This window comes from Phascolarctos cinereus, unplaced genomic scaffold, assembly GCF_003287225.1.
Source record: "Phascolarctos cinereus isolate Bilbo 61053 unplaced genomic scaffold, phaCin_HiC Scaffold_7;HRSCAF=346, whole genome shotgun sequence".
Classification (NCBI taxonomy): domain Eukaryota; kingdom Metazoa; phylum Chordata; class Mammalia; order Diprotodontia; family Phascolarctidae; genus Phascolarctos; species Phascolarctos cinereus.
The window spans coordinates 21,490,242-21,516,140 of NW_027556180.1; the positions used below are offsets into that span (position 1 = coordinate 21,490,242).

The 25,899-nt window shown below is 46.0% G+C and overlaps 1 protein-coding gene across 5 annotated transcripts in view; it reads left to right on the top strand.

Moving 5' to 3' along the window:
* PPM1L (protein phosphatase, Mg2+/Mn2+ dependent 1L) overlaps nucleotides 1-25,899 on the top strand; it is a 307,428-nt gene that overhangs the window by 156,705 nt on the left and 124,824 nt on the right. Inside the window, exon 1 of one of the 5 annotated variants that reach the window (XM_020988831.2) lies at nucleotides 23,497-23,594. The exons of the other annotated variants lie outside the window; for them this stretch is intronic. Coding sequence (XP_020844490.1) covers nucleotides 23,565-23,594 — 30 coding nt within the window. The 5' untranslated portion in view covers nucleotides 23,497-23,564. Of the gene's footprint in view, nucleotides 1-23,496; nucleotides 23,595-25,899 lie in introns of those variants that run through there. 5 annotated transcript variants of the gene reach the window in all.

The following is a 25,899-nucleotide window of genomic DNA, read 5'->3' on the forward strand; positions in this document are numbered from 1 at the left end:
CACTATTGATTATTCTCATTTACAAGTAGAGAAGATGAGGCTGACATGCCTTGCCCAGCCAGTTATGTATCGAAGGCAAGAGTCAAGCTCAAGTCGTGTTCGCTCCAAGGCCTGTCCTTGGAGTCAGGAAGGTCTCACTTCAAGTCTTCCCTCTGACACGTACTATTTATGTGACCTTGAGTGAGTCATTTAACTTCTTAATTCCCCAGTGCTGTAAGACTGTAAACTACAGAGGAGTTATTCATTTGCATTGGTAGAGGGGATTTTTGTCTCGGGAGTTCCCTACACCAACAAAATCATAAGCTTGAACCAAAATAAATAAATAAAACACTAGACTCCCAACTACCTGCCTAGACGGAGCAGGATATAAGAGAGATGAAGAGGGGAAAGCAGGAAGAGAGGGAGGGAGAGAAGAAGGGAACAGTCACGATTGTTGGGCGCTTACTGTGTACCAGATACTAAGTTGATGTATGCGTGGAAGCAGAAAGACAGTCCTTTCCCTCAAGGAGCTTACATTCTACCTGGGGAAGAAAGCACATACAAGGCAGCACAGAACTGGTTTGTGATTTTCATGGTGCTGTTGGAAATTAAATAATTCCAGCGTCACCTTGGGAGAACAGGGATAAGGGAGATGTGACAAATTTTTCTGCGGTGGCTTTTCCTGGACCTGGTATTCTTCAAATCATTCTAATAATTTTTTTTTTCATTTTGCTAATAACTGTAAATTAGGTGAGAGTCATTTGTTCTCAGAAGGCCTGAGTTCCAGCGTGGGCCCTGCTGTTCATGGTGTGGTGTTGGGCAGGTCATAGCACTTCTGTGGGCCTCAGTTTCCTCATCTGTAAAGTGAGCGGATGAGATGATCTGGTCTCTAAGAGCACTTCTGGTTGTGCTTCATATGAACCTATCAGTACCAGGGGGCATAGCATCAGAGCTCCAGATGACACTGGAGCACTGCACCAAAGGGCAAAGGGGGAATTCACCAGTCAGATGCGATGCTGTAGCTTCGGTTTGTCAGTTATTAAGCCCTGAGATGGGTTAATCAGGGAGGCGGTCAAAGTCCTTCAGAAGCCGGACACCGGCCAGATAGAAAGGGAGATTATCTCTATTGTCCCTGCGCTCTGCTCATCTTGGTTCGATGAAGGTCAGATGGAAAGAGGCTGGACCAGGGCACTGTCCCGTGGGGATTCTCCGCTGCTTAACGTTCTGTGGACTCGTGCTCAGCGGGATGAAATAACTCCTTTTCATAATGGGATAAAAAGTACCAAGGGCTCTCATTTCATCAGTGGTGGGGGCCCCGTCTTGCCTCTCGTGGTCTTGGGGGTTGTCTGGGGCCCTGAGAGGATAAGGGACCCGTCCAAGGTCACACAGCCAATGTATGTCTGAAATGGGGCTCGGACCCAGGTCTTCCTGATTCAGAGGGTGGCTTGTTATTCACCATTATGCCGCCTCTCAACAGTAACCTGTTTGTAGATGTGACTTGTAAGGTGCCTTTCCACATCTCGTGATCTGGTAGAACCCTGGCCTGCCTGTGGCTCCAGGATCGTGTCATTGCAAGCTGTTAGACTGACTTTGTTCCTTCCAACTCTGTCTGTGTGTCCAGTCCAGTTAAGATTAGTCCAAATGAATGGCTTTTCTCCTCCTGCGGGGAGGCAGCAGGGCCAGGTTGGAGTCAGGTACTAGGGAGCAGAGGAGCAGGGGAAAGTACAGGCAACCTGGGGAGGATGAGGAAGGGCTTCCCGCAGGAGGGAGCACCTGAACTGGGCTTGGAGGAGAAGCCCGCCTGGCATGGGGGACAGCGTGGGTAAAAGGCCGCAGGCAGGAAATGTAACATGTGTGGGAAGCCACAGATTGGCAGGTGAGCCTGGAGCAAAGTGTGATATCCACCGAGGCACTAGATTGAAGCCAGATTGTGGAGGACCTGCACTGCCCAAGAAGGGCCTCTGTACTTGATCCTTCGGGCAGCAGGGAGCCTCTGAAACTCCTTAGGCAGAGGAAGAGACAGCAAAGCAAAGTGTCAGAATTGTCTTAATGTACCTGGTGACTTGGAGCATTTTAGGCCTTCGAAAACGTCCGTGTCCTTTGACCCCTTACCTACTGAGGGATGTAGGAGCCGACATCTGACATTCGCCAAGTCTTCTCCTGCCAGTTGAGATTTTGACCCTGGTTTTTCCCCCTCGTGACTCTGTCTTCCTTTCAAGTATGATGTTGAAGGCACTTGGAGCACTGAGTGATTCGTTAGGGGAAGGCCTGATCACTCTGGATTTCCACTTGAAGATATTTCCTGAATGAATCTTTTATCATGCTGACACAGCTTTATAGCAGCCATTTATTTTATTACCTGGTTCTCCAAAAAGAGCTTTAAAATTATTCCATCAGTCACAATTACTTACTTAGAAAATGTGGATCTCCTACTTAAGCAGTTTTAGGCACTGAATAAGTCTTCTGCAAGTGGTTTGTGTTGTTAGAAACAGAAAATAGAAATGATGAGAGGAGACACGTTTTACAAATTACATTTATGTCTAAGGAACAGCTTTTGGAATAATAAATAGAGAAGTAATTTGCCATGAGAAAATGCCAAACACTTCAGTCATTTCTCACCAGAATAATGGAAAGGACTTTGGTAAATGGCAGACCTTTCATCAGTCAGTCAGCAAACATTTAGTAAGCACCTGCTCTGTACCAGGCGCCATGGTAAGCACTGGCGATGCAACCTCATGCTCTCCAGAATGCTGGCCCTGCACACAGTAGGTCCTGCATAGTAGGGCTTCACCCTCCACCTCCAGTGTTTCTTCTCTTCTTCCGCAAATGCTTGTGTCTTGAGCCCAGAGCATTGTGGGAGAGTGAGCCCTTTCCTCCTTTTCATCCCCTTCATGCATGTCATGGGGACAGAGAAGTAGGTCTGAGAGGGATGCTTGAGGCCACTTAGTTTAACCTTCTCATTTTACAGTTGAGGAAATGGCCCAGGAAGGGCAGGGAACTTTGCTGAGGTAGTAAGCCTAGAGAGGAGATTCGAACTTGGAGCTCCTGATTCCAGATCCACTGCTCTGCACACTCCCTACTATCTGTAGCGTCCTTATTCAACACTTGGTTAAGTGTTTGTTTCATTGACTTGAATGAGTCATGAGTTCAAATAGGGTTTGCCTCTTACTCTCAATAGCAGACACTTTTCCTTATTTTTCTCTTAGATCTACATAACATAGCCATGAGACTTGTGAAATTTCTGGATGTTTTTCCCATAAATACATTTTGTGAAATGGTGTTCCCAGGGCTTAGTCTCCTGTTATCTTTAAGCATAGAGGTGTAAACATCCAAAGAGATTCGCTTTTGTGAATCTACAGGAAAACAGGAGACGAATCCTAATGCCTGAAATCTGCCAGGGACCAATGAGACACTCGCGTCACCACTGGCCACCAGAGTTTCTCTGCAAACCCGTTTGTTATTTCATTCCAACCTCTTCTTCATCATGTTACAATTCCTTCTTGAAATGGAGCCCCACATTTCAGTTCAGACTGTCCTGTCTGAAGTTCAGAAATAGAGCTCATCAAATTTTCTAAAGGTGACTTATTTATATATTTAAGATGAAGAAATTGCAGGGCATGTCAGTCAGAAATAAAATTAAGCTTTACTTTGGGCTGGCCACTTTGACATAAAAGCAGAAATCTGATTGGATGAAGAGGAAATATTTTATAGACATTTGTTCCTTGTTGAAAATAACTATGACGATGGTCACAGCACAATTAAAAAAAATGGTGGCTTGGTTGTGGTGTGTTTCATTAGTGATGATATGATGAAGATGAGGTAGTCTAGCCTTGGGGATTTTTTTTTGGGAGGGAGGGGTGATATATTTCCAGATCTTTTCACCTGGTCTCTAGCCATTGTTCTCAATCCCATTTCCCTGCCGTCAGGACCCTAGACCCTGGCTCTGGAATCGCTTTGGGCTCTGATAGGCAAATTTTCACTTCTCCTGCCTATCCTAAAACCGGGCTCATATGTCACTTTGCAGCTATTTCTAAATATTCCCCTCTACGCTTCTCCCCCTCCTCCCTTGTGCAGTCTTGCTCCATTAGAATATAAGCTCCCTGAGAGCAGGGACTGGCTTGCTTTCTCGCAGTTGTATCCATACCACTTAGTATAATGCGCGGCATGTAGCAAGTGCTTAATAAACACTTTTGGATTCATCTTTCATAAATTTTTCTTAAACGCTTTAGAGAAAAGACTTTATTTTTTCAAGACATGTAGATTCAGGCCAAATGGTGTGACAGAAGAAGGCTTCACTTGGCTGAGCACTGGCCTACTGATGGAGTGCCCACATTCCATTAGGCTCCGAGTGGGCCAGTTGGTTCAATAGGGTCCCTACCCTATGAGCTCATGCACTCAGGGAATGAGACACAGTTAGGTGGGGAGGACTGTGCTGATGAAGCAGGGTTCTGCCTGGGCTTTGTTTCACACCATCACAACCCACTCTATTGGTGATGAGTGTTCTGATAACCCAAGGCTGGAGTGCAGAAGCCTCACACCCTTCTCTCCTCCTGCAGGGTGGGCAAGCACCTGCCCTGAGCTTTAATTCAGCAAGGTGTTTTTTTTTTAAATTTCCTTTCTCCTTTGGTTTCTTCCCTGTTCCTTAATGACGTGGAGGGCTCTCTGAGGACCAGAGCCCTATATTCTGATTTTGGGGGGTCTTCCCCCAGGGGTCAGCCCACAAGGTGTTCTTCACTCTACCATGAGCCTTCAGAATGATGTGGGTGGCAGCCACTGAGGTTGAGAATGAAAAGAGGAAGCCAGGAGGGCTGACGTTAGCTTGGTCAGGAACCAAGACATCATGAAACCACAGAATGGGCATGGTTTAGTTGGAAAAAAAATTAGACTCAGGGAAAAGACTCATCATCTCCGCTCAGCTTTGCTGCCTGTGTGTCCTCAAATAAATCATACAACTTCTCTGAGCTTGAGCAGTCTCCTCTGGAACATGAGAGTATCAGAGACTATTATTAGACTGGGGAAGGCATTCTTAAGCTGGGGACTGTGGACCTGCTAGGATGGCCTGCAGTGGGTCCTTGAACTTTGAAGAGAAGTACATCTTTATTTCAGTGTAATTGGTTTCCTTTATGACCTTACGCAATTTATTTTGTAGATTTAAAAACATGATTCTGAGAAGGGGCCGTAGGCTTTACCAGACTGACCACAAGAGAGGTCTAGTCCGTAGAAAAGGTGAAAAACCCCTGGATTGGATGATTTCCAGGGTGTCTTTTGGCTCTAATATTTAATGGTTCTATAGCTGATTCCTCCATTTGAGAAATAGTTGGTTGGGCCCTGCTGAGAGCATAAGCATTGAGGGGAGGTAGAAAAGGTACCCCCAAAATGATATAAGACAGAATCACAGAATCTGAGAGGCAGAAGAGACATCAGCGGCAATCAGCCCCTACACGAAAGGAATCCCATGATAACACACCCAACCAGTGACCATCTGACTTCCCCTTGAACACTTTGCTTTTTCTGTAAAGGCAGCTCCTTCTAGACAGGTCTAATTGTTAGGAAGTTTGGTCCTGACATTCAGCCTAAATTTGCCTCCCTGAAATTTCCACCCATCACTCTGGGCTTGGCCCCCTGGGACAAAATAAAACAGATCCGATTGCTCTCCCACATGATGGCCCTTAGATAGAAATATTCCATGTTGGAAGTGTTCCTGGAAGGCAGGTATGCTGTGGAGCTGTGAATTGGTTCAGCTTTTCTGGAAAACAGCTCGTAATTAGATGAGAAAAATCACTAAACTGTTCACACACTTTGATCTAGCAGTCCCATTGGCCATATACTACAGGGTGGTCCAGGCGTAGAGAAAAATCTCATCTTTACCAAAGCGTTCATAGGAATACTTGTATGGGAACAGAGACTTAATTAAGTGGATGCTGAACAGATCGCTGTATATTAATTAAACAGAAAATAGAAGGAATTCAGAGAAAACGGAGAGATACCGATGCCCCCCAAGGGCTGCAGAAATAGCAGAACCCTCCCCCCTGTGACTGGGGCAGTCCCCATGATTTCACAGTGTTGGAAACTCTCAGGTGAGCCAGCTTCTGCCCTCCTCTGCAATGGATGGTCTCCCAGTTGCATTGAGTGCCCGGGGGTGGCAGAGATGGGAACGGAAGCGGGTCTTCCGTAGAGGAACATAGCATCATGAATAGAGAGCTGGAAGGGGCATTTGAGTCCACTGAGCCCATCCCCTTCATGTTGTTTTTAAATGGATGAGGACCCTGAAGATGGGATAGGCTGCGTGATTTGTCACACAGCTAGTAAGTGTCCAAGGTAGGCTTTGCACTCAGGTCTTCCGTACTCTGAGCCCAGCTCAGTATCCAACATGCCGTGCTTCCTCTCATCCAATGAGTCCGGTCCTGTATATGGAAGTAGCCCTAAAGGATAGTAGCTGAAGTCATATTCATTGCAGTTGGCTCCCGAAAAGCGATGACGCCCCCTTCCCTTCTTTCCATAGAGTGGTGTGGGTACAGAATGCTGTGTCAGAGAGGTCTAGCTCTGGAGTCCGAGGCACTGGGTTTAGGTCCCTCCATCTCTACCACTCACTGCCTGTGTGGCCTTGGACAGATCGCTTGCCTTTTCTGGGGCTCACCTTCCTCATGTCTTAAGTAAGGCAGCATCGTTCAGTGACTTCTCAGGCTTCTTCCAACTGTAAATCGGTCAGGTATGACCATTAGTTCCATTGGTTTTACTTGATTTTTTTTTTTTACGGTCACAAAAAAGGGCACAACAGAAATGTGGGAAAATGTCTGATATTTTCTAAAGACTTCAGCAAAAATTAAAAAAAAAGAGAGAGAAGGCAGTCCAGATGTCCTGTGGGCTCACTTCGTACGCTTCCGTGGATGGTTTGAGAGCCAGAACATCAGCTACTCAGTCCTGTGGGCAAGTGGGAACTGGCCTGGGCTTAGGAGAGCAGAGTCCCAGCTCTGTGTCCTGCAGCAGGCTCTTTGATGCGATACCGTGTTAGGGATGCTGTGACTGTTCAGGCTTTGCTCCATCATTGGTGGTTTGTGCTACAGGTAGAAATTCAGATTGTGAACAGAGAGAGAGTCCTCTTACTCAGGGACTCCAAGCAGCCCTAGGAATGGCTGGCAAAGCGTCACTGAGCTTGACGGTAAGTTCTTGTTAGCTTGAAGATCAACTAGTCAGGGACCAGAGAGTCAGAGGGTCTGAGTTTGAATTTGCCACCTATGTGACCTTGGGCAAAGCCGTTTGCCTGTCTCTGGACCAAAGTTGTAACCACACACAGGAAATGCTCTGGGGCAAAGTTGGGGAGGGGGTGGGGAAGGGAATTGGTAGGAGGCAATTCAGCCATATTTAATGGATTAACTCCATTATGAAAGGACTAGACAAAGTTTTCTTTCATGTTGAGGAAGTGTGTAAATGATGATCCCATGAGGAAGTGGCTGTTGGAATGTGGAATGAACCCTGGATTGCCAGGGGTGGGAAGAGGAGTTGTTCTGTGAGGTTTGGATTGAGACAAAGGGCCGCACTTGAGGACCTAGAGGGCCCCGTGCAGCCTCCAGGCCTCGGGTCCCCCAGTCAAACTGCACAAAGCCATGTGAATGAATGGGTAGAAGCCTGTGGCCTAAGCTTCGCACAGGGAAGACCTCGCAGAAGTTCCAAGAAGGAACTTCTGTAGATAAAAGCAAATCAGTTCTACATGGAGCCATGTAAAGGCAGTGATGGGCATGCACAGGGGCCTCATCAAGCCACATAGTTGCTGGACGTTTTGGGGTTTTTTTTCATCAAACAACATTGATTGTTTTTTCAAGGTGAGTATGGAAGATAGAGCTGACAGCCAGTAATTGATGACTAGACAAACATTGGTGTGGCTCTTGTAGGAAGGGTCTCAGGAGCTCTGGGTCTCAGAATGACCTGAGGCTGGCAAGGCAAACGATGAAAACATCTTTAATTTCATTTTTGTATTTGGCTGTGCTGAGGGAAAGAGGCAGGGCCTAAAAGGCTGATAAGAGCGCGGCTCAGGGGTGGGACGGTGGTGGCGGATGGCAGAGAAGGCAGAGCTGCTCGGGCGCCTGCTTTGCTGCTGTTTTCTCGGGCAAGGAGAATGATCTTTGGAGTGGAGAGAACGGTAAAGGACAGAAGTGGCCAATGAGGAGTTGGAAGCCAGTGTAAGGAGGGGGATGGAAAGAGAGCCTTTGATGAGTCCATATTACCAGAGAGCTATAAGGACATCCTGGAAGAGAATGAACAGGACGAGGCCACTGCGAAGCTTCTGTTGTGATCTTTGAAGGATCCCAGAGACCTGGAGACTGGCACGTCCTGGTTTTCCAAACAGGGCATTGAACAGAGTCTGCACACTCCAGGCCAGTGGACTTGACTTTGAGTCCTGGAAAAATTCTAGACAATGCCATTGAAGCGATGGCGGCCAGTGGGCACCTAGGTGAGGATGTTTCTGACAGCTCCGTCTTTGTGGTTCTGTGGCTTGGCGTGGATCAGGGGCTGCTCTTAGCCTCCTCAGGGCCATTCACACACTTGTGAGTCTAAGGTCACACGAGTGTGAGTCCTAAGGTTACCTGAGCAGCAAGAGCTTCCAACCTCAGAAAGCACCGAGGCCCATGTGGAAACACTTTTGTAAAAGAATAATTCCTTATATATGTAGAGCCCATATCAGATTGCATGCCGTCTTGGGGAGGGAAGGAGAGAAAAATTTAAAACTCAAAAGCTTATGGAAATGATTGTTGATAAATCAAAATAAAGTAATAAAAAAACTTTTAAAAATGTTAAAAATTGCCCTACAGGAAAATAGGGGGAGAAGGGGACAAGAGAGCAGGGGGATGATAGAGAGAAGGGCAGATTGGGAAAGGGGGTAATCAGAAGTAAATACTTCTGAGGAGGGACAGGGTCAAAAAAAAGAATAGATGGGAGGGCAGGATAGGATTAAGGGAAATAGAGTTAGTTTTTCACAACATGTCTACTGTGGACGTGTTTTGCATAGCATGTACAACCTATATTGAGTTGCTTGCCTTTTCAATGAGGGTGGGTGGGGGGGGAGGAAGAGAGAAAATTTGAAACCTAAAGTTTTAAAAACATATGTTTTAAAAAAATGTTTTCACATGCTACTGGGAAATAAGAAATACAGGAAATGGGGTACAGAAGTGTATCCTGCCCTACAGGAAAATAGAAGGGGAACGGGATAAGAGAAGGGGAGAGAGATAGAAGAGAGGACAGACTAGGGGAAGGGATATTCAGAATGCGTGACATCTTGGGGTGCGGGGAGGGGGGAGATGGGGTGAAAATTTGGAACTCAAAAACTTGTGGAAGTGAATGTTGAAAACTAAAAATAAATAAATTTATATTAAAAATGTTAAAAATTGTTTTAACATATAAGTGAGGGAAAATAAAATATTTTAAAATAATAAAAATAAGAAATAAAAACATAAAAAAAGAATAATTCCTGTGTGGAAACTTAAAAAAAACAACTTTGTCTTTGTCTCAAGTACACACAGATTGAAAACAAAATAAGAATTTCCTAAGACAACTAAGTAGAACAGAAACTCAGCACAATTACTTTCCCCCACTAAGAAATGTAATATTCTCGTTAATTATTAGCAACAGATCTAAGGAAATGGAAATGCTGGGCTATGAATAATCATAAAATCAAAGTAGAAATAACAGCATAAAACTGTCAAAAAGCATTTTAACGATCAACAAACACATTAGTCTCCAGAGCTCGGAGCATTCTTGACAAATGCTACAAATTACCCACAGTGTGTTCATTGCACAGAGCAGGACTGCGTTTCCCTTACAGAGAGGAAGGACACCGTGCACTGTGGCATGAAGAAGAGGGGGTCTGAGTGTGACCTGGTTGGGTTAATCCCTCAGCCTCTCTGCAAGTTGAAAGAGTTGGGCTATCTGGCTTCTAAGCCTGTTCTCTGGCTGGCATTCAGAGCCCTCGTAACCTGGCCCCCTTCTGCCTTTCCAGTCTTCTTACACCTTGCTCCCTGACACCTGCTTTGGCTAGACACTCCCTCTCTCTGCTTGGGCGTCCCCAGTGTCTGGAACACTCGTCCTTTCTCAGCTCTGCCTTCTGCCTTCCCTGACTTCTCATGTGCTCCAGCTAAAGTCCCACCTTCTACAGGCCCATAGTTCATTTGTACTCACTGGTTTGCTTCTTATCTCCCCCATTAGAGTGTAAGCTCCTTGAGGGCAGGGACTGTCTTTTGCTTCCTTTATATCCCAAGTGATCAGCACATAGTAGGTGCTTAATAAATGTTTATTGACTGACTAAGGTTCCATTTGGTACAAGAGCTATACTAAGTAATTTGCATGTGATTGTTAAATAAAACAGCTGAGATTTCCTGATTCAAGTCTGCTGTTCCCTCTCCTAGCCTTCTGTGTGTTTCCTTCTAAGAATTACTTTTCCTCAGGGAAGAAAAGAAAAGATAAACAGCATCTGAGCAATTTTTAAAAAATAGTATTTTATTTTTTTCTAATTACATATTAAGACAGTTTTCACCATTCATTTTTCATGAGATTTTGAGTTCCAAATTTTTCTTTCTCCCCCTCCCTAGCACGGTGAGCAATCTGATATAGGTCATATGTGTGCAATCATGTAAAACGTATTTCCACATTAGCCATGCTGTAAAAGAAGAAAGGGAACAAAAGGAAAAAAACACACAAAAAAGTGAAAATAGTATGCTTTGATCTGATAGCAAAACTTTAAGAATTGTTTAATTAATGTGGTCGCTAAGAAATGGCTAAATAATGTGGTCATCTGTACATATCACTGAGGTGGTTCTGCCTGCCCCTTTTCAAACGTTCGATGCCCCAGATCCCAAAGATACAGGGAGACAGGCAGCATTTCCAATAGTGAAGACTCCATGATGCGGAACCAAAAGCAGAAGGAGGCCCTGAGGTGATGGATGGGTCAGAAGTAAGGGTGGGGGGCGTTAAGCAAAGGCAGAATGTGTGGCGGCAGAGAGATCGAGCCCGCCTCCTGCACACCCCATCCGTACGTCTTCATTAAGGCTTCTGTCTCTCCTTTAACTGAACCGGAGCTGCCAGCTTAGGAGAGGAATACGGCTAGGTGGAAATCCTGGTTGTGTGTCTCATGTGTTGGTACCTCGTTTGGCTGCAGAATCTTACAGTGCCTGCGAGGAAGAAGCGGTCTTTGGTGAGCTTGCCATTTCATATCGGTCTGGCTTCTTCAGGAAAGCACCATAGTTCAAGTGAGGAAGCATCAAATTGGGAACATTCTCCCTTAAGCCAATGGAGCTGTGACCTCCCTGGTGTGAGGGCCCCTCCAGGAATGCCAGTTACAGCCCATCCACCTGTCCATCTTGTGCATTTCTCATCCCGTCTCCCCTGAGTGTGCCCCGAAGGTTCTTCCTTGCGTTCTCTTCCTAGTGTATGTGAATACCGACGGAGAATGTAGGCAGTTCATGTCCTAACCTAGAGCAGGGGTTCGCCACCTTTTTTGCGTCACGGACCTTTTTGGGAGGTGGGTGAATCCTCCAGAGCGCTTCTCAGAATAATGCTTTTAAATGCATAAAATACAATACATCGGATTGCCAAGGAAACCAATTATTTTTAGGTAACAGTCATAAAAATGTTATAAGAAAACAAGCTCATAGACCCCAGATCAAGAACCCTTGACTGGGAGGGTGCTGTTGTGGAAGATAACATTGTTATTGTCACTGTTAGAAAGATTATTATTCACATTTTTCCTTTGGGATCTCAGGATGGTATAAAAACAACAGATGGCCGAAGGCTTACTGTATTTCCCCTTCTCCCTACCTGGAGGATTTGATAGGTGCTTTTGATTTTGGCCCAGATATTCCAATGGCTTTGTGATCTCATCTATTCAGGAGTGATGAATATTGCAGACTATCCATGCCTTGCATCTTGTGCAGCTGTTGGCCATGTCCTCCCAAGAGCTCAGAGAGGAGTCCCACCCGCCGTGTCAGAGGCTTTCCTTCACTCCTTCCAGCCTCTCCAGGGGGAAGGGTTGTGAAGGGCCTTGGCTGTGTGCTTGGCATCCCTTGCTCTAATGCATGACCATTCCATTCTCACTTCCCCTCCTGCAATTCCTTGACAACAGCCTTTATTCTCCCCTGTTAGGATGTAAGCTCTTTGTGAATAAGAATCCATTCTTCGTACCTAAATCCCCAGCATCTAACCCAGTGGCTGCTGCTGCATGGTAGATGTGTAACAAATGGTTGTGGGTTGGTTGGCTTCTGTTCTCTGGGGTTCCTTGTTGGTTATAGCACCCCCTCATGGACTTTTGCATTGTCTGCTGGGCCAGTCTCCCCTTGACCCCTTTGGAGGCATTGGTGTTCTGTGTCTTGCTGCTGTCTTGCACGAATGGTAAAATGTGATTCTTAGTAGTGCTGGATTGAGCAAATTTATCTTGTGCTCTTTTAAGTAAGTCGTGTGCATTTGATCTTTGTGGTTTGGAACTTGGAGGTTTTCTTCTCCAAAGAATAGTGGTTTCCAGGGGTTTTAATATTGGCCCCTCCCAAAGGAGGTGAGTTCATGTGGAGAAGTCACTGCGAGTTCTGGATGTGCAGATAAAAGCAGGAACTTGTATCGCATAGGGGACTCACCTGAGATCTAAGAGGGGGAGAACACAGGCATCCTTACAAGGTGCCTCATGTAGATGTGGGAGCGTGACCTCTTTTTGGCTAGTTTGTTTTATTTGATCGTACTCAAAACTCTTCTACTCTAAGAAAAAAATGCTTGCTAATCCTGGTGAGTGTAAATCCTTTTGATTTGGCTTGCCAGATTGCTTCTTATCCTAAATTCAAAGAGCTGAGTTGTGGGTAACAAACTCGCTGCTTTCATGAACTATATTATGAAGGCAGGAATCCATTTTTTTAAAAAAATCTGAACTTACCATCTACCAAATAAAACGAGCATTTCCATATACATAGTAGAGAAGAAAGAGGATCGCACACGAAACTGAGAGTACCTGGTATGTACAACTTGCTTTTCTTTTTAAGTCTGTCCAATTGAATATGCAACTTTATTTTTTTGAATAATAAATATGAATAGTCAAGTAATACACATCCTAATGTGGGCTCTGTCCAAAAGTATCTGTCTTTATTCTCTTTCTCTTTTTGGCAGGAAGTGGATCCATTGAAGTAATCCAAGGTCTAAACTCTTTCAGAATTATTTTTCTTTATAATCTTGTTCCCCTTGTTCTGCTGATCGAACTCCACATTAGTTCATAATAGTCTTCCCAGCTTCCACTTAAATTGTCCGTTTGATGATTTCTTTGGGTGTAAATTCGCCTACCATGTTTAGCCATTCCCTAACAGGTAGGCATCTCTTTGATTTCTAGATTTTTGCCACTACAAAAAGAGCAAGTGTAATTTGTTTTTTTGTTCACATGGATTTTTTCCCTCGTCTTCTGAGTATAGACCTAGTCATGGTATTGTTGGGACAAAGGGCACGCACAGATTAGTGACCTTTAGGCATGGTTCCACACAGCTTTCACGAATGACTGGGCTGGCTTTGAGTTTTACCAGCAGGATGTTAGTGTGCCTAGTTTTCCACAATCTCTCCAAATGTTAGTTTTCTTTTTTCTTGTACTAACCAGAACCCATCCTCTTGTTCAGCTGATGCAACTGCTGTGTTGAGACCCTGGGAAGTTTGCTCTTGGGAGAATTGTGATGACTTGTTAGGTCATTGTTTTGGAGAGACTGTGGAGCCTGTGTGGACATTGTGTAACCGGTTCCAACCGTTGAGCTTGTGATTGGGAAGAGCCATGTACAGTTGGCTGCACAGGAGACACAGCTGGTGCCATGGCCAGTCAGCTTGCTGTATCTTCTTAGTCAATATTCCTTTGTAAAGGCTGATTGACATTAAATGGTTAAATGGCCCTGGGGCGCTAGCCCCTGGCCCCCTAACATGAGCTGGTGGGGGCTGGAGTCAGTAGTGGCAGAGAAGAGGCGCCACAGCCTCTGAGGGGAGGCTCTGGGAGAGGGTCCTGAGTGTGCACGTTACATGAGTGTGCCCCTTACGTCATCTTTGCCAATCTCATGAGTGGGCCGTAGAACCTCAGTTTGTTTAATTTGCATTTCTCTAATTATTAGAGACTTGCAGCGTTTTTTTGTTGTTGCTAGCTTGGCTCCCTTCCTTTGAAATCTGCCTGTTGTTACGCTTTGACCATTTATCTCCTAGGGAATGGCAGACATCCAGTTTGATCTAGACTTTATCCCTTTCCCAGTGACTACCACAGCAGGCAATTAAATGAAATGGTGATTGAATTGAATGAAAGTGGGTTGGTTTGTGAGGCGGTGCCATGTCAGGAGCCAGCCAGCAGCTGGGGCAGGAGGGCTTTGTGGCTACAGTGCTGGATCTAGACTAAGGAGGTCCTGGGTTCAAGCCCTCACCTTCCTCGCCTGGCAGTAAGAGTAGTATTTGCCTCCCAGACTTGTGGTGAAGTCCAAATGGGGCGGAGCACTGTATGTGCCGTGGAGCATGACACAGATGTCCACTCTTGTTGTTATTCGGGTTAGCTCATATTGCTTCTAAGGCTGTTTATTTCAGGAGGTTCTGCTTCTATTGACTGACAGGTTAATAAGCATCTTCATGCCTGGTATTACAGCTGGTAACCCTTTTGTAGACTGGCTTCTTGGCCTGGGCCCAGAGCAAGGTTTGTTTGTTTGTTTGTTTTTTTTAACATTTTAGGGGTCTTAGACCCTTTGGACTGTCAGTCTAGTGGAGCCTGTGGACCCCTTCTCAGAATCATGTTTTTAGATGCATAAAATAAAATGCATAGGCCTGCAAAGGAGACCAATTATATTGAAATAATGATACATTTTTTCCCTATCCTGACTTCTTTAAATTTGCCAGTGTACCCTTTTTTGGGGGGGTTCTGTGGACCCCAGGTTAAGAATCCCTGGCTTAGATGGATAGAAGACCATAGTAGCATGAAAGTGTGGTGCTTATATTTAGGTCCTGTGCCCTTGTCAGTGTGGATAATCCCCCCAGTAGTGCAGCTCACCTCTGACCCATGCCTTCTTACTCTGTGGCTCTCATCTGTGTCTCACGAGGGGCCAGTGCCGCATGTTGGGGGCCTTCCTTTAGGTCGGTTGACATTCAGTTGATGTCAGCAGAGCCTCACACAGGCTGTCTCTCTATTGGTTGGACAGGAACTCTTGCCATAAAACTGGCCCACCCTCTTTTCCAATTATACATCCCTCAGATTATATTGTGGGCAGTTCTTCCTTGCTGATAGATCTTAAGGAGCTTAACACTGTACTAAAACTTTGGGGATACCCTGTCTGCTGAAGCCTCTTCATCGTCACCAGGCCTGTGTCCATGTCCCTGGGGTCACCCTCAGCGTAGTCTTCAGATACCGTAGTGTTCCATGATTTGAAGTCATACAGAATCAATGGAAGAGGATGGATTTTTTTTTAAGTGGGGCTTTGTTCAGGAAGAAACTTGGGATCCTTAAAAAGCCCTTTGTGATTTCCCAGATGTAACATGGCCACTGGGGAGACAGCATTGCCCAGTGGATAGAGCATTGGCCTGGAAGGCATGAAGGCCTAGCTTGAAGTCCTGCCTCTGATACATACTGACTGTGTGACCCTGGGCAAGTCACTTCACCCTGTTTGCCTTAGTTTCCTTATCTGTAAAATGAGCTGGAGAAGGAAATGGCAAACCACTCCAGTATCTTTGCCAAGAAAATGGGGTTGTGGAGACTCAGACATGACTGAAAAATGACCGAACAAATAGTACATTAGAAACCGTGATGTTAGAGTCCGAGGGTGGTGGCTATGCTGTCATTGGAGAGAATTGGTATAGAAATCTTTACAGATTCCCTCCCCTACTTTAAAAAAAAACTTTTTTGATTTCTTCCTTCCAGTTTTATTCTCAAATGCTTTGGGGATGATTTTGCTTCACTGGGTCTCTTGCCAAGGCTTTGGTAAACTTGTTTGTCTTCCACTAGCTTCTTGCTGTTTTTTGACATGATGCCACCCATGGACATGGTTCTATTCTTCCGCCATCTTTCTTCTTGACAGGTCACAAGTGAGATTCTATCCAAAACTCTTGTTGGCCTTCGCAACTCTTATTTTTTCATTTGTTGAAGAGATTGTTTATTGGCTGAGGCAATTTCTAGACTCTTTTGGTCTCCTTCTTTAGTGATTGATTTACCTCAATTAAACTTACTTTGGAAATGGTGATAGTCTTTGTTGATATCTGTTTTTTTACACATTTCCCATGTTTTAGTATTAACAGCTTCCTCATTTGGGTCTTGCTGTATTTGTTTTAATTGCATACCATTTCTTACACTTGTTTTTATTCTTCCTTAAGTAAGTCTGGTATAAGGATTGCAGAATCATAGGTTTTAAGCTGGAAGAGAACTTAGCTGTTAGCTATCCAATCCTCTCATTTCACAGGTGAGAAAACTGAGTTTCAAAGAGGTTGAGTGACCTTACTAAGATCACAGAGAGGTAGACCTAGGATTCAAACCAGGTACCATGACTCTGAATCCAGAGCTGTCTCCATGGCATATGATACAGTTCTTTAAAGTTTGCAAAGTGCCTTGTAAATATTATTCATATCTTTTATATTATATAAATATCTCACTTGATCCTCTCAACGACTCTGGCAGATAGGTGCTACTATGATCCCCATTTTATAGATGAGCAAATTGAGGCAGAGAGAGGTCAGTGACTTGCCCAGGGTCACCTAGCTAGGAAGTGTCTGAGCTAGATTTGAACTCCTGTCTTCCTGACTCCAGGCCCATTGCTCTATCCACAGCACCACCTGACTCCTTCTGATAAGTCAGTGATCTGAAATGACTCCTACATCAAGCACTTATTACGTGTGAGGCGCTCTGGTAGGTGCTTGGGGTAGAAAGACAGAAATAAAACAGCCCATGCCCTCCAGTAACTTACAGTTTGTTGGGGAAACCAAATGCCAACTATAGACAAATTACCATAACAAAATAAATATAAATTTAAAAATTAAGTACAATCTGAAAAATAAAATTTTAAAAATTAATTAAAATTAGAATTAAGTTTCAATGGGGCAGGACTGAGAGATGACACCCTCGTTCTCTTCTGGAAGAAACTCTTCCTGAGGAATGATGGGTAGAAACCTTAGCCCCCCACCATACTTGGACTTGGGCTAACATGGCTCCTTTCTTGACGGTCTTTGTGGTCTTAGAGAACCTGCAGGTTCTTATCTTCCTCGAAACTGTTCTGAGTTCTAGGCAGATGATTCTGAAGAGCTGAGCCCCTCAGGGCTGGTGGTGGAGACCCCAGCTTGTGCTTTAATCTGTCAACAGAAGAGACCCCGAATCAGAGTTGAGCTATGTTCTCTGTCTCACCAGGAGCTCTTCCAGGAAGGTTCTGTTGGAAGAACAGAAGAATTTCTGGTCGTGTCTTTGAAGTTTTGGAGGGAGAGTGATGTCATGGGTGTCTAATACATCCTAAAATCATGAGAAATGGCCAAGGAAAGAGGCAATGCTGGGAATCCTCTCTTCCTTCTGTACTTTTTTTTGGCCGGTTCTCTTTTAACATCTCATAGAGGAATAAAATTAACCATTATCTACTTTTTCTTCTGATACTGATGACTCTGCTCTAAAGTTGGAGATTGAGGCACACTGCACATTTGTGTTGCAGCCGTGTGCTGTTTGCTCCTACGTCGAGTTTAGCCATTTGCATTTTTCATTTTTATGATTAATTTAGAGCAAGGCTCCAGTGGAGACAATGGATTCTCCTGTGGGTTGGCCTGCTGCTGCCCAAATGAAATTGTTATCTGCTGTTCGTTGTCCTTGACTTTATTAAAGGACGTTTTATCCAGTAATGTGGAGTCCGTCCAGCAGAACCGGAGTCTAGTTGGGGCCCTTTGTACTCCAGATGTTGGGACCCTCTCTCCTAGGTTATAGCTCGTCCTAGCACGTCTGAGGGCTTAGAGCCACAGGAAACACGAGAAATGTTGGAAATGGGCCCAGAGTCACACAGGTGGCATAAGGGATTTGAAAACAGGGCCACTGCTTTCCTTAAATTATTTGGGAGATCCAAGGATTGAGGGAGTGGAGAGAGGAAATGGCTGACTTGGGCAAGGGGCTTTGGGAGATGGGGGAGATTGTAAAACACCAATAAGTCAGTCAAGAAGTATAGCATCAACCAGTTAACGTGTTGTGTTCCCGATACAAAGGTGCAGAGGAAAAGGGCTGTGCCAGCAAGGTCATTCCATTCCGCCATCATTCCTAAACTTGACAGCTGGTATGACTGAAATTAGCTGAGCTCCCCTCAAGCATTAACAATGACAAAAACATGAATGTGTTATAAATATTTGCATGTGTACATACAACATCTTTTGTCCAAGATGCTCTGTAAGCAGTTATTTAGGTAAGCCTGCCAACCCCCTAGGAGAATCAGCAGTGTAAATAAAGTGACTTTCCTAGGAACCAGTATCCTCTAAGTATTGATTAACTCTCATGGATATGGAAGGAACAGTCTTTCTTAATGTGCTAAATTTTATCATTGGGTGGCTTTAGGAAGATTTGGGCTCTGTTCTGGGCTGAGCTTTGAAGCCATAGGAAGGGCCTCGTGGGGGGCCTCTGATCTTGTCCCCTCATTCTGTGAAATGCTAACAAAAGCTCCCCTATGTTAAGTTACATACGTCCCAGGCTGGGGGGCATCCTTCCCAGGGGCAGCATGGGAAATGAGACATAAAAGACCCATGGTTTTAGTGGTTTGGTTGCCCAGTCTGAGGATCACAGATGGCTTGTCTGGTTACCCTAGAACATGACTGGTTGGGGCCTGATTTGTCCTTTAGATTGGAAGCCCCATGAGGGCAGGAGCCAAGCTCTCCCAGGACCAGCTTTACTGCTGTACACACAGCAGCGACCTCACCATATTTGCTTACTGTTTATTGAATGAATCTTGCACACTGCTCCAGGAGTCACCTTCAGGGGTCTTTGGGGCTGACTAGGAGAACAGAGCCCCCAGCTTCCCCCGCTGCCCTTGGAAGGGAGCCAGAGGACCCTTCTGGCCAAACAGCCCCTTTGCAGCACAAGCCAGGGGGCGAGCTTTACCAAGCAGCCCAGGTGAACGTAATCCCACTACGCAGACTTCCATTTGGGCTGCTCTCCTAGCAGTGGTATAAACAGCAGTCTAAGGACAGCAGAGAGCAAACACCGGGGATGAGTAATGAGGACGGCCGCAGAGCCAGCGCGTGCTCCTTTCCTCGTATTTTTCTTATCACATCCAAGACTGCCAGGCCTTTTCTGGTTCCCAAGAGCGAGCTCTTGCATGTGCCCGGGCACCTCGCGCCGCGCACGGAACGCAGTCGGTGTTGAGGGAATGCTTATTGGTAGGCGGGCACCGAGGTGGCACCATGTCCGGCGTTAGGCTTGATTCGGGGAGACACGAAACCGAACCGGTCACTCCCTAGCTGTGAGGCCACGACTAAGTCCCTTAACTCCTGCCTGCCTCTAGCTCTTCATCTGTAAAATGTGGCTAGAGAGCACCTGCTTCACAGGGCTGGTGTCAGGGTCAAATGAGATCACCTGTGTAGAGTGCTTTGCAAATCCGAAAGCCCTAGGGAAATGCCCTCAATTATTGATCCCTGCTGGGGAGGGGCAGAGAGTGGGAATGACCCCGGAAAGCAGGCATGATGGGGCCTGAACGTTGCTGCAGGAGCTGAGCTCCGGAGGAAGCTCAGGAGTTTTCAGAGGTACAGGTGAGTCACGAGTGAATTCCAGTGCCTGGGAGAAAGCTTGAAGATGGGAGATGGACTGAGACTTCAGGAACCAGCAGGTAGGCGGTTAGGTTGGGTTATAACTGAGAGCGCACAGTGCCTGGCATACAATAGGCACTTAATAAATGTAGTTCATTAGTTGACATACTGGGAATGGGGGACTAGGGCCAGATGGTGAATTAATGAAACCCCTCATTTAGATTCAGAGCTGGAGGTCATCTCGTAGACACCCCCCCCCCCATAGCCAAGTTGGTCAGGATTTACACTCAGGCTCCCTGGCTCTCAGTATTTCCAACATGTCAGGCACTTTACTCATTTGAGAAAAAAGAGGAAGTGAGTCCTGCACCAAAGTTGAGGGTCTGGTAGAGTCTGTTTTCATCCCTTCAGATTAAAGCTCTGTGGGCCTGGCCTATTTGCAACATTTCTTTAATAACTAATCTTGTTTTGGGTTTTCTTTGAAGGTGTCAAATAGCAACATTGCTTAGAGAAAGAGAGGCTTCCTTATCATTCCTCCTTAAACTGTCCTCCTGTGCCCTGGAGAGGGAGTCCTAAGAAACTCCCTAACTACCGCATTTTTACTGAATGTGGCCAGTCTTTGACACGCGTGTAAAAATGTCCTCTCTTTCATAGTTGAAACATTTGTTTCCTGGAGTTAGTATGAATTCTAGAGACTAACATCACCAAGGATAGGGAACTGTACTGCTTTGTTCGTATACTTGCAATTGACCTTCCTTTGCGTTGTTTCCCACCCAGCACGCCCGCTTCTTGAGGCAGAAACTGTTTTGATTTTGTCTTTATGCCCAGAGCCTTTGTCTTTGTATGCCCAGCGTGGAGGAGGTCAGCCCCAGGCAGGAGGCTCCCTGCCGTCGGTGTCCCTGGGCAGAGGAGAGGGAAGGATGGAGACGACTTGTTGGTGTTTGCCTCTTCCAGGGGCTTAGCAAAGGGGGCGTGGGGAAGATCTGCCCCATTTGACGCTGCTTGTAGAGTGCACCTAGAGTGCATCAAATTTTACGCTCTGGGAGGGAACGACTCTGCTTGCAGATGCTTCTTTTTTTTTTTTTCTGGACTGAGAGAATGATGAGCTTACGTGTGTAGCAGAGGGAAAAAACTCCAATGTTGGAAGTACTCCTAGAGCAGTGATTCATAACCTGGGGTCCAGGAACTTGTTTTTAAAAATCCTTTGTTACATTTATTTCACTATAAATGGTCTCCTTTGTCATCCTACTGCTGTATAAGGAAAATAGAGTCTCTAACAATATTCCTAAAAATAGGAGGGCCTCTATGATGCCTGAAAACAGGATGGGAACCATTTCTCCTATATTACCTGTCCTAGGCCCAGCTAAAGTTGTCAGAAAGGAAAGAGAGAGGCGAGGCAGAGAGGACATGGGCAAAAAGAGCTTTTGTTTTCCTGATCTACTCAAAGGAGAGAAGGGGCTGAGCAGGCTTTTAAAGGACTTCAAGACTAATTTTGGTTAAGTCACAGCATGTACTGCTAGTCTGTTTCATATTGCCTCCACCTGAGCTCTCCCCATAACACAGGGGCATGGGATAATATAGTGCCTGCTATACCATAAGGGCTTAATAAATGCTTTTTCATTTATTCCTTCATTGGCTCATTAATTTAGAGGCCAGAGGGAACTTCGAGGCCATCTCACCTTGGATACAAGGTCCAACTCCTTGTCTACTGAGGAGGAAATTGTGGGTCCAAGAGGTGAATTGGCTTGACCAGGGTCACACAGCTAGTAAGTGTCTGAGGAAGATTTGAACCCAAGTCTTCCTGAATCCAAATCCAAAACTCTCTTCACTACCCCATGCTATCTCTTATGTCCTGCTTTACATGCTCTTCCAATCTGAAGACTGGAGGAGGTAACCCCTTCCTTTTTTTCCAAGACACAAGTCTGTTTTAAATCGATGGGTTCCTACCCTATTCATAAGCAGAAAGTCACCCCCACAAAGCTGTCAGTGTGACTTGTTGGGGCCCAGTGGCCATTCCAGTTGTCAAAGGCGACTGAGGGGGCAAAGTCCTGCTTGCCCAGGGTCACACAGCCAGTTAATGGAAGTGTTGGGACTTGAATCCAGGTCATCCGACCCCAAGTCTAGAAGTCTTTGTACGGCCCAGTGTGACTTCCCATGCTCATGTTAAAGATCTGCTTCCTGAGAAGATTGGAGGTGACAAGCCACAGTGACATTTTTCAGTCTCTACCATCTCTTTCCTGGGAGATTGTCCTATATACGGTCTATGTGTCTGTGTATACATTTATTTTTAACTCTTTAACATGCAGTTTGCCAGGCACTGTCTTGGCCCACCCTCTGTAAGAGTTGGATACAATTTGGGTAGGTACAAAACCTGAAATGATTTTCATAGGAAGTGTAAAAGTGTTGGTCTGTTACGTGATTGAAATGGTTCAACAGTTGCAGTATGAGTTTTTACGAGCATTAATTTTTTTTTGTCTATCTCTGGTACAAATAGTATTATAATTTTGAAATATTAGAACTTAGTGACCCTGGTCAAGTTGTTTAACCTCTCAGTGGCCCAGGAGATCTATGAATCTCTAAGGTATTGTTGGGGGAGATCCCACACTGGGAATTCCTAACATCAAAAAAGTTACTTATATAGACTCAACTTTTAAAAAGTTTTCTCTATAGCTATAGCATAATTTTAAAATACATGTTATACCATGGTTCTTTATGTAAGTACATCCAAAGAGAGAGAGAGAATATGAAAATGGCATAATAATAAAAATACAAAAAGGGAAGTATTGTATTTGTCATCTGAGAACTTGGGTTTAAATTCAGCTCTCCTGTTTCCTTCCTGTGTGACCTTGGGCCAGTCACTGGAGCTCCAGTCACTTCCTCTGTAAAGAAAGACTTCTGTCTTTCTTTGCATCATGAACCCCTTGGGCAGGCCACTGAAGCCTAGGGACCCTATCTCCAAATCGTGTTTTTAAATGCATGAAATAAAATACCTAAGATTACAACCAAAGACAATTACATTAAAATTCAGTTGTCTAAATATATTTTTGAAAAAGTTCACAGAGCCATCCGAGTGGACTCTGAGGCCCTTCCCAGTTCTCAGCTCATGTTCCTAGATTGCCACAAGGGCAGATCACCTAACCCTCCCTCCAAGCCTCAGTTTCCTCCTCTGTAAACCTAGTGTCTCTAACATCCCTTCCCCCTTTCCAGTTCTCATCTGACGGTCTGCCAACAGAGACGATGTTACCGACCCTCCTGTGGACTCTGTAGTCAGAGTTCACGTTCACAGTGTCAACGCCCAGTGCCTGGGCAGGGCCAGTGGTGGCCCAGAGGAAGTCCTAACTGTGCGAACCCGATGGTGGGTTCTGTGGATTCTGCCTCCTTCCCCAGGGAAGGCGCAGAGGCTGGCCCCCTCCCCTTTCTCCCTTGGCTAGAGGCAGCCTGGTCTCATAGAAAGGGGTGGCCTTGGAGGTCCGTAACTGGGGTCAATTCCAGCTCTAATACGCTAGCTGTGTGACCTTGGGGAAGGGCATGTCCTAGGAATTCACCCTCAACTTCCATCATCTGTAGCCTGGTGCCTTTTCAGCACAGCCGGGACTGCAGCTGCTCCATCCTGAGTCTGCAAGTATTTCTCTCTACCTTGGCTTTCCACCCTAATGAACCGTGACTTCATGAGCAGCTACAAGAGAGAAGGACGAGGAGGGAGTAGCTGGCGGGGGGGGGTGGGGGGGGGGTGGGGTGGGAGGGGTGGGCGGGCGGCAGACGACAGCTCAGGAAAAGAGGGGAGGGTTTCCTGTGGCACCCTTAGCAGGGAGATCAAAGCATCACCCAAGCCAGAGAATCTCCCTCGGTCACTTAGCTCATCCTACTGCCGTGATATGATGATGGCCTCGATCTGTTGGCTCAAGGTCAGCCCTGGTGGGGCTTGGCATCCCACACTCCACCTCTCCTCTCCTCTTTGTACTTTACTGAGTGGGATCTGACTTCTGGTGTGACTGTGTGTGTGTGTGTGTGCGCGCGTGTGTGTGTGCGCGCATGCGCATCTCAGAGTGTTTGGGGAGGGCTCAGGACTTGTATAGACCCCTCAGATGGGGTAGAGACCCCATCTCAGAGGGCCCCAAAAAGGCAGCTCACACTTGTCCCACGTTAGATGTCTAGGACTCAAGGACTGAGCTGTCCAGTGGGCCAGATTCCAACCCATTCCAATACCTGCTATGTAACAGCCTCTGGGCTAGGTATTGGGGATACAAAGCTGAAAGTCCAACAGCCTCTGCTTTCCAGGAGCTTAAATTCTACTGGGGGAACAACAGATAATACATAAAGAAAGACCGTGAATGTGCACAATAAGAAAAAAGTGATTTTAAGAAGGAGAGAGCATTGACTTGGAGCAAGACCTAGGAATCAGTCAGTCTGCAAACTTTGGTAAGTGCCTCCTGTGTGCTAAGTATGTGGGATAATGAAAGATCTCCTGCCCTTCCCCCAGCCTCCATTTGACACAAATAAAGAAACAGTCATTGGAGGTGGGAGAAGGCCTTCTTTAGGAGGTGGCCCTGGGCTGTGGCATTCCCAGAGGCAGCGGAAACAGACATGAGGAAGGGCCCAGAGGCTTGATTCACTGGGATGGGAAGGAGCTGGATCCAGGGCATCCAGATTGGGGGGCCCCGGATTTCTACCTGGGGCAGCTAACAGTAAAAACAGCCCCTGTATTTGAGAGCTTACACTGTGCCGGGCTTTCAGGCCCCTTTGGTCACCCCTCGGTTCCTTCAGCTCTGATCTCTTCTGCTGATGAGGAAGGGGCAGTTGATCCTGGCTTCCAGCATCCCTCCTGCATAAGGGATGGACATGCATCCCAGAGTCTGGGTCCTTCTGTGCCAGCAGCTAGAAAGTGAAATGGGCTTAGATTCCAGCCAGGCCTGAGTTCAAATTTGACCTCATCTGTAAAATGGGAGTAACACCAGCCCCTACCTCCCAGGTAAGAGGACAAAAGAAGGTAACATTATGTATAGAGTGTTCTGTAAATTTTTAAGTGCTGTAGAAATCCTAGCTCTAGAGAAGATAAATTGTTGGACTTGGAATCAAGAAGGCCTGGGTCAGAATCCTATTTCAGACACTGGGGATGACTTCTGATCACTCTGTAATTCTGGTCATGTCACTGACCCCTCTAAGGTTGGATTACATGGCCTTTTGTAAGGCCCCTCCTAGCTCTGAGTGTCTGCTTCTGTGACCCTGGGTAGTCTCAGCCTTCCTGCTCTGTAAAATGGGTATGATCCAAAGCTCTTAGCTCAGAGACCTGTTGTGAGGGTCAAACACCACAGTAAAGGCTACATGCTTTTGCAAACCTTGGGATGCTATCTTAATGTCAGTTAATTGTGATGATGATGATGATGCTTTCTGGGTATTTGTGAGAAAGGAAACCTGGGAGTGCGGGCCAGCCCTTCAGAGTGGCTAAGCAGGCTTCTAGAGGATTTACAGCTGAAAAGGGACCTCAGAATATTTGGCCCAAACCCCTCTTTAAAGGGGGGAATCAAGGCCCCCTAGGGCCAAGGGAGCTGTCCGAGATGCCCGTGAGTGCCAGCATTAGAGCCGGGGTTTTCTCTCCCCCAAGCCCTTGTGTATTCACTCCATGGCTCCCGGGCTCAGAGGAGGCTCTCTGTCCCCTAAAAACCCTCCCTCTTTTCCAAGTGCTGCAGTTTCTATTGTTAGGTATTACTCTTTCCAAAGTATGCCCTTTTAAAATGAAAATACACAGAAAAGACCTGGCATTAAATGGTTAATTAGTCACTAGCACTTGAGGGAAGCTCATCCTTCTTCACAACAGATGAAACCAAGCTGGGATGGGGTCTAGCTGTGGGCTCAGGGGTTTCCAGGGTGGGATTCTGGGAGAGCAGGAGGTAGGAGGCCCTGAGAGGGGAATAGCCATGAACGTATCTCTTCAAGTGTTGTTGGCCTTTCATTGTCAGAGAGGATCAGTGATATCACAGGGTGGTGCCTTGACTCGTGCTTGAATTGGATTGAAGTGGCCTTACTGGCAAAGTCATAGGCCTGACTCTCTCCTCGAGTCATCGGAGTCCAGTGGGGATCTCCCTAGGGCAGTGATGGGGGTGTCCACATCTGCTACCCCCGACTTCCTTTTCTGGGAATGGAAGAGGCAGCTGCAAAAAAGACCGCGCCCCCCAGCCCCCTGTTCATGGTCTAGGGGATAGAGAGCTGGCC